Below are 11520 nucleotides of genomic sequence, written 5' to 3' on the forward strand. Positions count from 1 at the left end.
ATTAAGCTAAATGTATATGTTTTCATTCTATTTTGCAGAGGAAATGGAAGTTTCAAGATTAACGAGCATTAACAGCATTCACAAATGTATAGTACACAAAAATTGATTAATATTATATTATTATTTCACTAGCAAGTTACACAGAAAAACACTTTAATAACATGGCTCTTAGAGCGACGAATGTTGACAAATGGGATGAACATAGGTAGATAGATTTTCGCGTAGAACGACGTTTTGTACCCTCGATTACAGCACTAATTGCATCCTAATATAAATTGCTTGAGGAAGGTTTAACGACGGGGTGTTTTGGTGGTTTAAATACAGCACAGGAAATGCATTAGCTCCGTGGGGTGGGCGAAGAGAACGGGGATTGCTCCAGGTGTCTATTTCTGGCTGGGAGTGTAGTACATGGAGTGCAGGAATAGGCGAGTCACTTCTCCGATCACCGAACGGTCGGGTATGCTCTGTGCCATGCCGTAGAGAGCCATCTTTCCAACGACGGGCTGGCCGGGATCCTTCATGATCTCCGCCGTACAGCTGCGCACATCGGCAATGAATTTATCCGCGACTCCGGGCTGTGTGTGCATGTCCGTCACGCACAGGTGGATACTTAGAGGGAATTTCACTTATAAGAATGGTTCCGCTAATTTAAAAGTTGAGTCACCTACCCAGATGGAAACTGCAGCGCATTCAGGTTCCAGCCCAGTTTGCACAGCGAATCCGATAGCCGGAAAATGTCAAACACATTGGAACCCAGGGCAATCACTGAAGTAGCTGGCTTGCCAAAGATAAAGATGCCATCGATGTCGCGAACGCTGGTAATATAGATTTAAAATTATATTATTGTCACAACGAACTTTGATACAAACTTACCCCCTCTCGATATAGCGCGCCGTATCCACAATGCGCTTAGTGGCTTCCAGATAACCATCATAGCCAAAGCTCATCATGGTAGCCCAGCAGGCGGCGATAATACCTCCGGCACGGGAACCGTTGACTGTGGGAGAACCATACACGCCGCCAGGCCAGTCAGTAGTCACAGTGAACTGATGGTCCTTGTACTTCTTGTCCGAGTAAAGGATCACCGATGATCCCTTGGGCGCGAAACCATACTTGTGGGTATCAGCGGAGATACTGGTCACTCCCTTGACCTCAAAGTCGAAGGGACGCAGCTTATAGCCGGCGTTGCGGACCAAGGCCACCACAAAGCTGCCCAGGCAGGCGTCCACGTGCACGGGAATGTCGTACTTAACGCCCAAAGCGGCGATAGCTTCGATGTCATCGATGGTTCCATAGGGGAAGTTCGGAGCAGACCCAACCAGCTGATTAAAGTTTCAAGATTAGTTTTAGAATACATTTTGCTATGTAAACCCATACCAGAATCGTGTTCCTGTTAATGGCACGTTTGAACTTCTTAATGTCCACTTCGTAGGTCTCCGGATCTACATCCACGGATCGCACGTGGATATTAAAGTACTGACCGCCCTTGTCGAAGGCCGCGTGGACCGTCTTAGGCACCACGATGTTTGGCCTGGTGATTCCCTTGTACTCTCTAGCGAAATCCCTGTACGCCTTCATGGCCATTACAATGGATTCGGTGCCGCCGGTGGTCATGGTTCCACAGCTGGCTGAGTTTCCATGGAACAGGTTGCATGCCATGCGCACTACCTCCGCCTCCATTTTGCAAACTCCCGGGAAAAGATCTGCGTGCAAGGGATTGGTGTAGGAGGCCTTGCCGTACACTTCAGTGACGAGCTCCACCAGATCAGGCTTGTAGCCGTAGACCGCGCCAGATACACGACCATCACGCCAGTTGTAGTGACCAGTCTTCAGGTGCTCATCCACCAGTCGGAGGATCTCCTCCTTGCTGAGTCCCTTCTCGGGCAGAGTTTCCGAGTAGGTAAGGTGGGCGTTGCTCTTTTTGATTTCCGTCTCGAAGTCGTTTTTGGCCTTGGCCAATTCAGTCTCCACCTGACGACGCACGGCTGGAATCTTCTTGGCAAACTTAAAGAACTGACGCTTGCCACGAATGTAAAGATCTTGGGAGAGAAAATTATGGAATAAGTTTGCGTACAGTTATTATTATATTACTATAGATAAACCTTTCACTGTCCTTTGTTTTCATCAGACTGAAGTCGTTAAAAGTTTTATATTCATGAGGTTAACAGACCCAAAACAAAGAATCATTGAAAAAAATTGCAGCCTGATAAACGAAGTGTGTATGATACCCGCTCGATCTTATCGGACATGACATGCCTTGCTGTGGACGAAACTTTGGACAGGCTTTATGGCACTTTATCGAGAAGCTATGCTAGAAACATTATTTTTTCATCATTCCTAATTTAAAGCATTAGTCATGGTATCGGGGAAACTACCTACCTAATCTCATTAGTTTTGGTACTAAGCCCCTAAACTATTACTATGTGCTAGCAAGGGCAGGATATCTCAATCTTATCAATTTTCTTCGCGCTGTTGAACTTTGCATATTTGATTGATTTTAAGTTGCTACACGCTTTAGCAAACATTTAAACTCTAATCTATCGTAATCTGTGACTAGATTAAATTCAGAAGTTCGGGGAGGGCACCAGACGAGTGCATGGCTTATATAAGCTATGGGCACAAAGTACACAGTAAAGCGTGCTTATTTTAATACAATATTATAAAAGTGGTGAATTCTTAGGTGAATTCTCTTTGTACGATACGTTTTATATTAGCGTTTTTTAGGAAAATTGTAAGAGAAGAAGTCTAGCTATGTTTATAAGCAACGCACCCATCAGATAAGATAGTTTGATGGATTTAGGTAATTGACGTGCCCTGCCCTGCAAGCACGAAATAAATGAAATCGGCTGACTGTGATGACTTGACACTGTTTTATATAAGTCCAACTTTCGTTTAAGTCGAATTTTGTCATATTTTCTTGCAGATTGCATATAAACTGTGCAAGAAGAAAATCCAGCAAAGGCATTGTTGTTTAGAACTAATTCCAGGAGATCTATCACACACATAGACACCACCAACTCACTTTCATCCTGGCAGATCACAGTCCAGAGCCAGACGCCTCCCAGCACCGTGGTGGCCGTGATGGTGGCCACCTGCCAGGGCTCCTTGGCGCCGAACGCCCGGTTGATGCCCTCGGTGACGGGCTTAAGGCAATCGCTGCCGGAGAACGGACGCATCGTGTGGCAAGCTGGAATGTGGTAATTTAATGGTGTACGTTTTAGTGGAGCTCAAGTCGGGGGATCCGCACTCGCGTGGTTCGATTTGTTAACTGATTGGCGGGGCCGCGAATGTGGGGCGACAAATAACAAATGGCTTTGGTGGCTGATAAAGTTCTGCTTTTGTAGTAGTCACATAGATTTACTACGTACACAGGCTGGCGCGCGAGCTTCTGGCTTTGTTGTTGTTCTGTCTGACCGCTCAGCTGATGGACAAAGAACGGCAGCGGTTGTTGACGCACCTGAGCGGTTACTCACCTGTACAGTGGGACAGCTACGGGAATCGGGAAAGCTTCGAAAAACGCGAATAGACATAAACTTTTAATCGTACAAACTCATTGCGGCTTAGAGTGACCGTTTGACAACTGTTGCGCCTTGCTATCGACTTGCAGCTGTTTCGATAGATAACCAGCTGTTTGGGCGGCGAATTTACCAACACTTGCTGCCAAATCAAAATAAAAATGTTGCGTATTTTAAACAACTCCTTAAAAATATCAAAATATGCAACAGGTTGCGTGCAACAGGTCATTCGCTTTACCAGCAATGGACCCAGTGATTTGGTCCTGGTCAAGGAGCATAACGGAGTGCGAGAGATAACGCTGAATCATCCAAAAACTCTGAATTCCCTATCACTGGACATGATGTGTGCCCTTCAGGACGCCCTGCTAAAAGATAAAGACAACTTGGATCTGAGATGCGTGGTCCTGACGGCCCAAGGAAAGATCTGGTCGGCAGGTCACAATCTCAAGGAGTTGCACAATGACCCCAAGATACAGGCTTGTGTGTTCCAGAAGCTAACCGATGTTATAAACGACATCCAAAGACTGCCGGTGCCCGTACTAGGAAAAGTCAATGGCTATGCGGCTGCTGCAGGCTGCCAACTGGTGGTGTCATGTGACATGGTAGTCTGCACCAAGAACAGCAAGTTCTCTACTCCAGGGTAAGGATGAAAACCCTCTATGAAACCAGTTAATCATGTTATAATTTATATTTTTAGGGCTGGAGTCGGAGTTTTTTGCTCAACACCCGGAGTCGCAGTTGCCCGGATTATGTCGCGTCCAAAGTCCGCCTATATGCTAATGACCGGTCTTCCCGTTACTGGTGAAGAAGCCTACATATCGGGAATGGTCACCAAAGCTGTTCCTGCAGAGGAACTAGATAAGGAGATCGAGGAAATCACCAATGCCATAAAGGCAAAAAGTCGTGCCGTCATCTCTCTGGGAAAAGAGTTCTACTACAAGCAACTGGCCATGTCCCAAGCGGAAGCCTTTTCGGCTGCGCAGGAGAAGATGTGCGAAAATTTCCAGCTGGGCGACACCAAAGAGGGCATTGCTAGCTTCTTCGAGAAGCGCCCACCCAACTGGAAGCACCAGTAACCGCAACATACAATATGAAATAATGAATCAAAACTGACCAATTGTGCATTTATACTTTTAAGCTTGAATTGTCCAAAGTGACTTAAAAGAATGTTAATTTGAAATGTTATTTTTTTAAACGTTTATAAAACAATGTTGAACACAACTCCATGCATTTATTTATGTCTGTCGGGTCGGCTTTGGAAATGCAAATTGAAAGGATAATAAAAATAAAAATTAATAATGTAAATAAACACTTTCTTTAAATTTCTTAAATATGTCAACAATTAATAAATTATTCCAATACATCGTACAAAAATTAAATAAAACCAGTTGTCGTGCTTTTAAAAAGTGCTCATTCCTTTTTAGGTGTTATGTTTATTAAAAAGTGTTTTGTGAAAATATTCAAAAAATACAATTACAAATTTGAATAAATAATATGTATATAATAATGTGATTATGTGCATTTGAAATTTGGCAGTAAGAGTCTGTTTTTTTTTTTTTTGGAGAAACCGGTTCTATTGATGTGAGTCTTTTTTTAATGGCTACTTAAAAGGGAACTGGATGAGACGAAGAAAATTCCTGGGGCCGCGATGGCGTGTTGTATAAAAAACAAAATAAGAATTTGTAATTGTTTCTCAGCCTTAGCTGGTGTTGTTTTAAATATTTATTGAGCCCTCCGCATTGAATAAATTGCAATAGAATACGCCTATAAGATGAACCACTCGTAGCTTTTGTATTTTATGCATATATATATATATATAGGTACAGCAAATGTCTGCATAGGTGCGCTAAATGTATGTTCTAAAAGTAAGCCAAAATATTATAAACTGTGCAATAAGTATTATCTTTCATCATTTCAGAAGAAGCTAACGAACGGCGATCCGCTGCCGGACCCCAATAGAAATATGTATATAGCGCCATGCAAAGAGAATTATAACCAAGAAATTAAGAACAAATACGATTTATCCATAGTGATACGTGCTAAACTCCTACGCGTTTATGACCCCGTGCGAAAATCCGCCGTCCTCTCGGATCCTCCGCAAAAAGGAACAAAATGTGTGCAGATGTGGGTGGTGTGCATTTCTGCGGTGCGGTTGTGTCTGAGTGGTTGTGCAATGCTTTCCCATCCTCCCAAGTCCTGTTCGGTGAACTTAGACCTCGGTGACGGGGCGCTTCTCGATCCAGGCCTTGATCGGTTCCAAAGCGTTGACGGCATCCACGACTCCGCGCAGAGCTGGGTAGGGTTCCAACAGATCGCGCTTGACCATGTAGTTCATGTAGTCGGTGATGCCTGCGAAGTAGACGTCGGCCCAGGTCAGCTGTGGGTGAAAGGAATCGATGGTTCTTAGTATTGTTCATTCAAAATTAACGAGTGTATGGTTTCAAGTTCTCATTTGAGCACGCACCTTGCCCAGAGCCAGGTGACCATCGTTGTCCTTGACGGTCTGCTCGAGCTTCTCCAGGTAGAATGGAATGACCTCCGCATTCAGGGTGACCAACTTCTTCTCTTTAATCTCGTCCTCCGGCTCGTACGAGACGACTGCAATTTCTATACATTAAAAATTCCAGAGTTAATCAAGGACACTGAACATGAAACTGAGGCACACATTGTTCGCTACTTAGACGGAAGTCATTGATGGTGTCAACGACAATGTCGATCTGCAGATCCTCCCACGGAGTAGCGCCGCACAGGCCGACAGTCTTGGCCAGGAATCGAGCCATCGAAATGCTCTGGTGCACACGCTTGCCGTCCACCTCCAGCACGGGCATCTGTCCCATGGGCATGGCTATTGGATGAGACAGAGTAGATTATGGTTAGTCCACTGACCACTCAATGATGGACTATGGCACTCACTGGGCTTCAGGGCTGGCCACTCGTCGCGGGTGACGCGCACATCCTCGTACTCCTGGTTGCCGTAGGCGAACAGGTAGCGCAGGGGCTCGGCCAACGCCTTCACGTTGAAGTAGAAGAGCGTGTAGCTGTGCTTGATGGGCTCGGCGGGCTCTGCTGGTGGAGCGGCCTCTCCGCCCTCGACGGCACCCTCGGCTCCCTCGGCGGGTGGTGGCGCCTCTCCCTCGGCTGGTGGTGCTCCCTCAGCTGGTGGTGCTTGTGCTTCATCGGCCATCTCTGCGCTTTCTCAATGCAATTCCCTGATAGAAAAGTAGAGCAATGTGTGTTAACAGAATCTTATCGGGGAAGTACTATCGATAATTTGATATTCATCAATAATAAATTACGGTGTATATGGAAAGTTGGTAACCATTATGTTTTCTTGGCTATCAGATTAGATATACATATGTTGAAAACTTCAATAATTTAGAGTGCTAGCCATTTCACGCCGTTTTGAAATAGCCTTGGTTAGTTTTCCAGAACTTTCGTAGTTTTTGTTTACGTTTGCTGGCTTATTAAACTCAGTTAATCAGTCGATAGCCTGATTTTTATGATAAGGCGAACGCGCCAAACGTTTCTAGCTGAAGTGGGCCAGAATATGCGTGAGTGATAAGGATATATTACGGTGTCGTATAACTTCCACGATCCACGATAAAGTGTGTCCACAAGGCTACGAATATTCTTAAGTGGTTTAAACAAATGATATAAAAACCGTTGGGGGTAAGCTACATATACTCTATAAGCTACTAGCTAATTTTGCGCTAGTTCGAAAGCCATGTTTGCTTGCATGCCTTATGAGGCTATTCTTCAAGAACAATGCAATAAATCAAGCGGAGTCAAGGCAAAAGTTGACAGAAAATATAATTACCATAAAATTGCAATATATATAGTAGATATATACTGAAACGCAAGAGTATTTCCCCATAGAACCCACCGGAAGTGCATCGATTGCCGCACAGACAACACACCCACGCATATCAAAGAAACAGACACCACTCCTCCGCCCGTCTGCCCACTTTTGGTCCCCTTATGTTTTTCGCTGAATCGCGCAAAAGTCGGAATCAATATCTTTTGGGGCGTTGGCGCTGCTGGAAGAATCGTAGGACGGAGGAGGTACGGATACTACGCCCCTGTTTCCATTGTCGTCGGCACTTTTTGCCTCGCTGGATAAACGGATTCAGTGTGCAATGGGGTCCATGTAGAGCGTAAACCCGTTTTCGTTCGATTTGGCTGAGGAATCATGGTGTCTCTGCCTTTGCCATCATTTTGGCAGGGCGCCCAGTCAGTCACCAAGACTTCGGATCCCCTCCCCAACCCCATCACCGTTTAGTAATGGCCGATTGGCCGCCTCTTCCGCTGCAATTTTCGCTTTCGGAGAGTCTCAAATTGCAACAATCGATTTGACTTTTCGGTGTTATCTTCTGGTTTCGCCGTAGTGCTCTTCCTTTTTTTTGCTGGCACTTGTTGCCATGACAGCTTCAATTGAATTTAATTTGGTCTGTCTCGGTGTTTCGGTGTCATGATTTAATTAAATTTCGATTCTCTGATCTATTTTGGCTCTTTGATCTGGCACTACGGCACTAAAATCGTGGCAAATGGTTTCACTTTAATCGTGGGAAAAGGTTAGGGAAGATAATGACACCTAGATTATCCAATCCATGGGAAAGGGCAGGGATCACAGCGGGTCAAGGACCCAGTGGAGGCACACAAAGTGCGTCAATGGGCACTGAAGAGATTCACGTGCACCCGGCCCATATGGGCAACATTTCCAGATGAACTCGCCGATCGGGGGGGTTATCACTAGAATTTGAAAGTCTGGGACCCCTAGCCCCGAGGCATATCAGTTCAAAAATATAACTGATTGTTTGTTTGTTGCTAAATAATTTTGTTTTGAATTTCAATTATTCCTTTTTGAAAAGGTATTAAAATAGGGGTTATGTAAGCCTGCGTTTGGATAAGATCCCGAATATGCACTACACTCAAGTTGGTTCCGGTTCGAGTACCTCACGCTTCGAAATACGTTCACGCACTCCACAGTCGACGGAGGTGCTATGGTCGTTTCTATATTTCTATTCCGATCTGATCGGTTCTGAAGAGGCAGAAGAAGAGGGCTTCTAGTTGATCGGTTAACGTCGTTGTCCTTCACATATTTGCTTGCGAGCGAGGCGAGAGATCCGCGCGAACTGCGATTCTGCGAAACGAGTTCAAAACTTTTCGATTTCGAATCGATTGACCCAAAAATCAAATCAAATCAATCGAAGCCAAAAAACCATTGTGTGTAATTTTAGAACCGATTCGAGACGAACACCATTCGGCATCGAAGTTCGCAAAAGCGTTTTCCACTTTTTGGCAAGGGTAAATCTTGGTGCGTAATTACATCACTAAGGTGCTACGAAATGAGGTGGTTCCAGGGATTCCTTGGCTTACCTCAACAAAGAATACGAAATCAGCTGGGCACTGGGGCTCTCGGGTCTTCAATTCGCTAATAAGCGTTCACTTAAATCGTGGGCGAAGGAATAGCGTTCGGTTCGATTCGCACTCTCTTTCCGTTACTCTCTACTCTCACTCTCTCCAGCCACTGGGAAGCTATCACTGAACCGATCGTCACGACGACTGCACTGCAACTGACTTTCTTCTGCCGGCGACGCTGCTTTTATACGCTTGCCGCTCTCATCAAGCAAACACTCTCTTTCAAGCTTCAGGCGTTTGACTGTGTGTGTAAGCCGGCCGGTTAACTGGAAAAAGGTAGTGTTTTAATTTTAAGTTTGGCTCTCTCTCTCTCTCTCTCTCTCTCTCTCTCTCTCTCTCTCTGATTCTAGTTCCAGTGGGCGTTGAAAAGGAAACGAAGTTAATGAATTAGTTAACATATTTAGCCACGTTTCCAGTTCTTCTTCTTCCTACCCTCTTTTCTTAAATGGAATGCAATATTCCAGCAGGCTTTGGCTTCCCAATTTGGCAATTAGCTTTTCATAAACAAAATGGAACTCTCTCTCTGTTCTTAAAATCTCTCAGTCGGCATTTAAATAGATCTCTTTGGGAGAGGTTCTCAGCTCAGTAATAAACCAATTATAGTAGCAAAAAAAGGCAGTAAATATTTGTTTGGGCTTTTAGTGGATGAAGCTTGTTTACTGCCCACTTAAAAGATACATAGTTTAAAGAACGAAAACTAAATAAAGCAGATTTTGAGAGCCGAAGAAAAAAACATCTTATGGGTACCTAAAACTAATTATTAACTTTCAATCTTACTCCTATTTGCATTAAGTAAGTTTATCGTATCTTAAAGTCATACTCCCACATTCTTAGGAACTATCCGCCGCATAAGTACTTTTGTTAGCATTAACTGATTGTGAGAAATTAGCCAGGAAATTTGAAACGCCCAATACTCAATCGCGGTGCTCTGGACTTTGCTTAGTTCGATCCAGACTGGCGGTGCCTGGCGACGAAATTCGAGTGCATCCAAGATGTTTACTTATGTGGGAAGCATCAGGTTCACTTCATAGGGTTGTCTAAGGGAAAAAATGTATAACGCTTGTGAATTATATCAAATTAAAATTATTTAAGCATTTAAAACATGTTGCACATTGTTTTGTTTTTGAATAGCTTAACGGGGGCTCTTTCATATCTTTTCTAATTGCATTTATAAATATCGGTAAAATAAGTAAAATTATTTTAATTAAACCTGTTAATTTAGGCATATTTGCTGAAGGCAAAATTTCCATTTAAAAATTTAAACATTTGAATGACAAATTCAACTTGTAACGTAAATGTTCGAAATTAACATTCTGGCAACTCTTTGCATGGTTGCGGTACTTGATAATAAAAAGGTTGGTTAGAAGCCGCACTAATTTAGGTTGTGTGCTTGGCTAGCTGTTAGTGGCTCGAATTGCGGCGAATTCGACTTAGAAAAGTGTGGCTCGAATTGCGGCGAATTCGACTTAGAAAAGTGTGGTAAGTTTAAATTTTGAATATTGGCGCGAAAATATGATTTGTTAATTGGGTTTACTTGTATCAAAATTTAATGAAATTTATTAATTGCCATAAATTAAGTTAGAAGGTCAGTTACACTTAGTTAAATAGGTCTTAGCTCATATCTTATCATTAGCTGAAAATGACTGCCGTTTGCTTAGCACTTGACATAAAATAGTATAAAATTGAATTAATTGATTAAAAAACTTGATTAAGTGTTATTCACTGTGAATTGATGGGACTCCTACAATTTTCATCTTGTACCCACACAATCTTTGCTTCTACCCAAATAACTACCATAAAACGCAATCGAATTCACCAGCTTTTCGCAGCCATGGGACTCCCACAGCTGGAAAAGAAGCATTCCATGCGATTCGGGCACTATTTGTGTGTTTTTGTGTTGGCTGGGCGGCGTACGTTCGAAAATGTGCAAAGATAAGCGAATCGGTGCACAAGTAAGAAAACAGCAAAAATCCCCCACAAAATCGAGCCCAGAATTCTCGTAGAATTACGCGAAAATCCATAGAAAATGACCGATTTGTGGCCTTTAATGCGATGGCGCGTATTCAGCTCTTCGTTTTGCGTTGGCGGTTTCGATTGTGAGCAGACCTCGATTGATAAGATATGACAATCGTTCACGATAAGACAGACATTTCGAACACGCTGACGAGTGCATAATCGAGTGAAACAGGTGGAGAATATATGACAAATCGCAGCGGACTCACCATGAATAACTCTAACTGAGACTTAAAAAAAAGTCCGAAGTTTTTTTTGACGCACTGCTCGCTAGTGAGGGAAATTTTCGATTCGTTATTGTTTTTGAAGTAGGTTTTCCAGACTGCCTGGTTGTGCGCCAATTTTCTCCGCATTCTTTTTCGTTTCTTTCTTGGCGAAGACCACTAAGTTTTATGCACAGGCAGAAATTTTACGTTTAAACCTAATGGATTTTTTCTGCAATTATGCATTTTGAAGCTTGCTATAAAATTTTATGTTCTAACAACGTGCTATAAAATATTTTCCAATAAAGTGCATAGATGTATGATTTTAACGTTTATGGATTGAAAGTAGTTTACTATTTTATGGTCATGAC

At 43.3% G+C, this 11520-nt stretch overlaps 3 protein-coding genes across 7 annotated transcripts; 1 reads left to right on the top strand and 2 right to left on the bottom strand.

The window, feature by feature from the left end:
- Positions 1–104: 104 nt before the first annotated feature.
- Sply (Sphingosine-1-phosphate lyase) lies at positions 105–3622 on the bottom strand. 2 transcript variants are annotated; one of them, NM_143775.3, is made up of 6 exons: positions 3474–3622; positions 3023–3187; positions 1378–2039; positions 874–1322; positions 669–815; positions 105–609 (listed from the first exon to the last, which is right to left on the bottom strand). In NM_143775.3, the coding sequence occupies exons 2-6, from the start codon at positions 3174–3176 to the stop codon at positions 384–386; spliced, it is 1638 nt and encodes a 545-aa protein (NP_652032.1). In that variant the 5' UTR covers positions 3177–3187; positions 3474–3622; the 3' UTR covers positions 105–383. The 2 variants fall into 2 exon arrangements, with proteins under 2 accessions (NP_652032.1, NP_725652.1); NM_166215.2 differs by lacking the exon at positions 3474–3622 and having other exon boundaries at positions 3023–3273.
- A 25-nt stretch (positions 3623–3647) lies between these two features.
- CG6984 (uncharacterized protein) lies at positions 3648–4734 on the top strand. The gene is made up of 2 exons (NM_137343.3): positions 3648–4155; positions 4213–4734. Exons 1-2 carry the CDS (start codon positions 3677–3679, stop codon positions 4589–4591), a joined length of 858 nt encoding a protein of 285 aa, NP_611187.1. The 5' UTR covers positions 3648–3676; the 3' UTR covers positions 4592–4734.
- Positions 4735–4909: 175 nt separating this feature from the next.
- Positions 4910–11165, bottom strand: GstS1 (Glutathione S transferase S1). 4 transcript variants are annotated; one of them, NM_166217.3, is made up of 7 exons: positions 11156–11165; positions 9790–9970; positions 8892–9199; positions 6429–6724; positions 6193–6360; positions 5980–6122; positions 5538–5892 (listed from the first exon to the last, which is right to left on the bottom strand). In NM_166217.3, the coding sequence occupies exons 4-7, from the start codon at positions 6697–6699 to the stop codon at positions 5725–5727; spliced, it is 750 nt and encodes a 249-aa protein (NP_725654.1). In that variant the 5' UTR covers positions 6700–6724; positions 8892–9199; positions 9790–9970; positions 11156–11165; the 3' UTR covers positions 5538–5724. The 4 variants fall into 4 exon arrangements, with proteins under 4 accessions (NP_001261040.1, NP_725653.1, NP_523767.2 ...); NM_001274111.1 differs by lacking the exons at positions 8892–9199; positions 9790–9970 and having other exon boundaries at positions 4910–5892; positions 5980–6113; positions 6181–6360; NM_166216.2 differs by lacking the exons at positions 8892–9199; positions 9790–9970; positions 11156–11165 and adding an exon at positions 8468–8641 and having other exon boundaries at positions 4910–5892.
- Between the last annotated feature and the right edge of the window lie 355 nt (positions 11166–11520).

The sequence above is a fragment of the Drosophila melanogaster genome, chromosome 2R (genome assembly GCF_000001215.4).
Source record: "Drosophila melanogaster chromosome 2R".
NCBI classification, from domain to species: Eukaryota; Metazoa; Arthropoda; class Insecta; order Diptera; family Drosophilidae; genus Drosophila; species Drosophila melanogaster.

Excerpts from the sequence above, each read along its gene's own strand:
- Sply (NM_143775.3), bottom strand. The coding sequence starts at position 3,176 with ATGCGTCCGTTCTCCGGCAGCGATTGCCTTAAGCCCGTCACCGAGGGC. Across the intron at positions 1,323-1,377 it reads TTAACAGGAACACGATTCTG|CTGGTTGGGTCTGCTCCGAA; the intron begins GTATGGGTTTAC and ends AACTTTAATCAG. Across the intron at positions 816-873 it reads GCGCGCTATATCGAGAGGGG|CGTTCGCGACATCGATGGCA; the intron begins GTAAGTTTGTAT and ends CTATATTACCAG.
- CG6984 (NM_137343.3), top strand. The coding sequence starts at position 3,677 with ATGTTGCGTATTTTAAACAACTCCTTAAAAATATCAAAATATGCAACA. Across the intron at positions 4,156-4,212 it reads AGCAAGTTCTCTACTCCAGG|GGCTGGAGTCGGAGTTTTTT; the intron begins GTAAGGATGAAA and ends TTATATTTTTAG.
- GstS1 (NM_001274111.1), bottom strand. The coding sequence starts at position 6,699 with ATGGCCGATGAAGCACAAGCACCACCAGCTGAGGGAGCACCACCAGCC. Across the intron at positions 6,361-6,428 it reads GTGGCCAGCCCTGAAGCCCA|CCATGCCCATGGGACAGATG; the intron begins GTGAGTGCCATA and ends CTCATCCAATAG. Across the intron at positions 6,114-6,180 it reads CCGTCTAAGTAGCGAACAAT|TCGTCTCGTACGAGCCGGAG; the intron begins GTGTGCCTCAGT and ends TAGAAATTGCAG.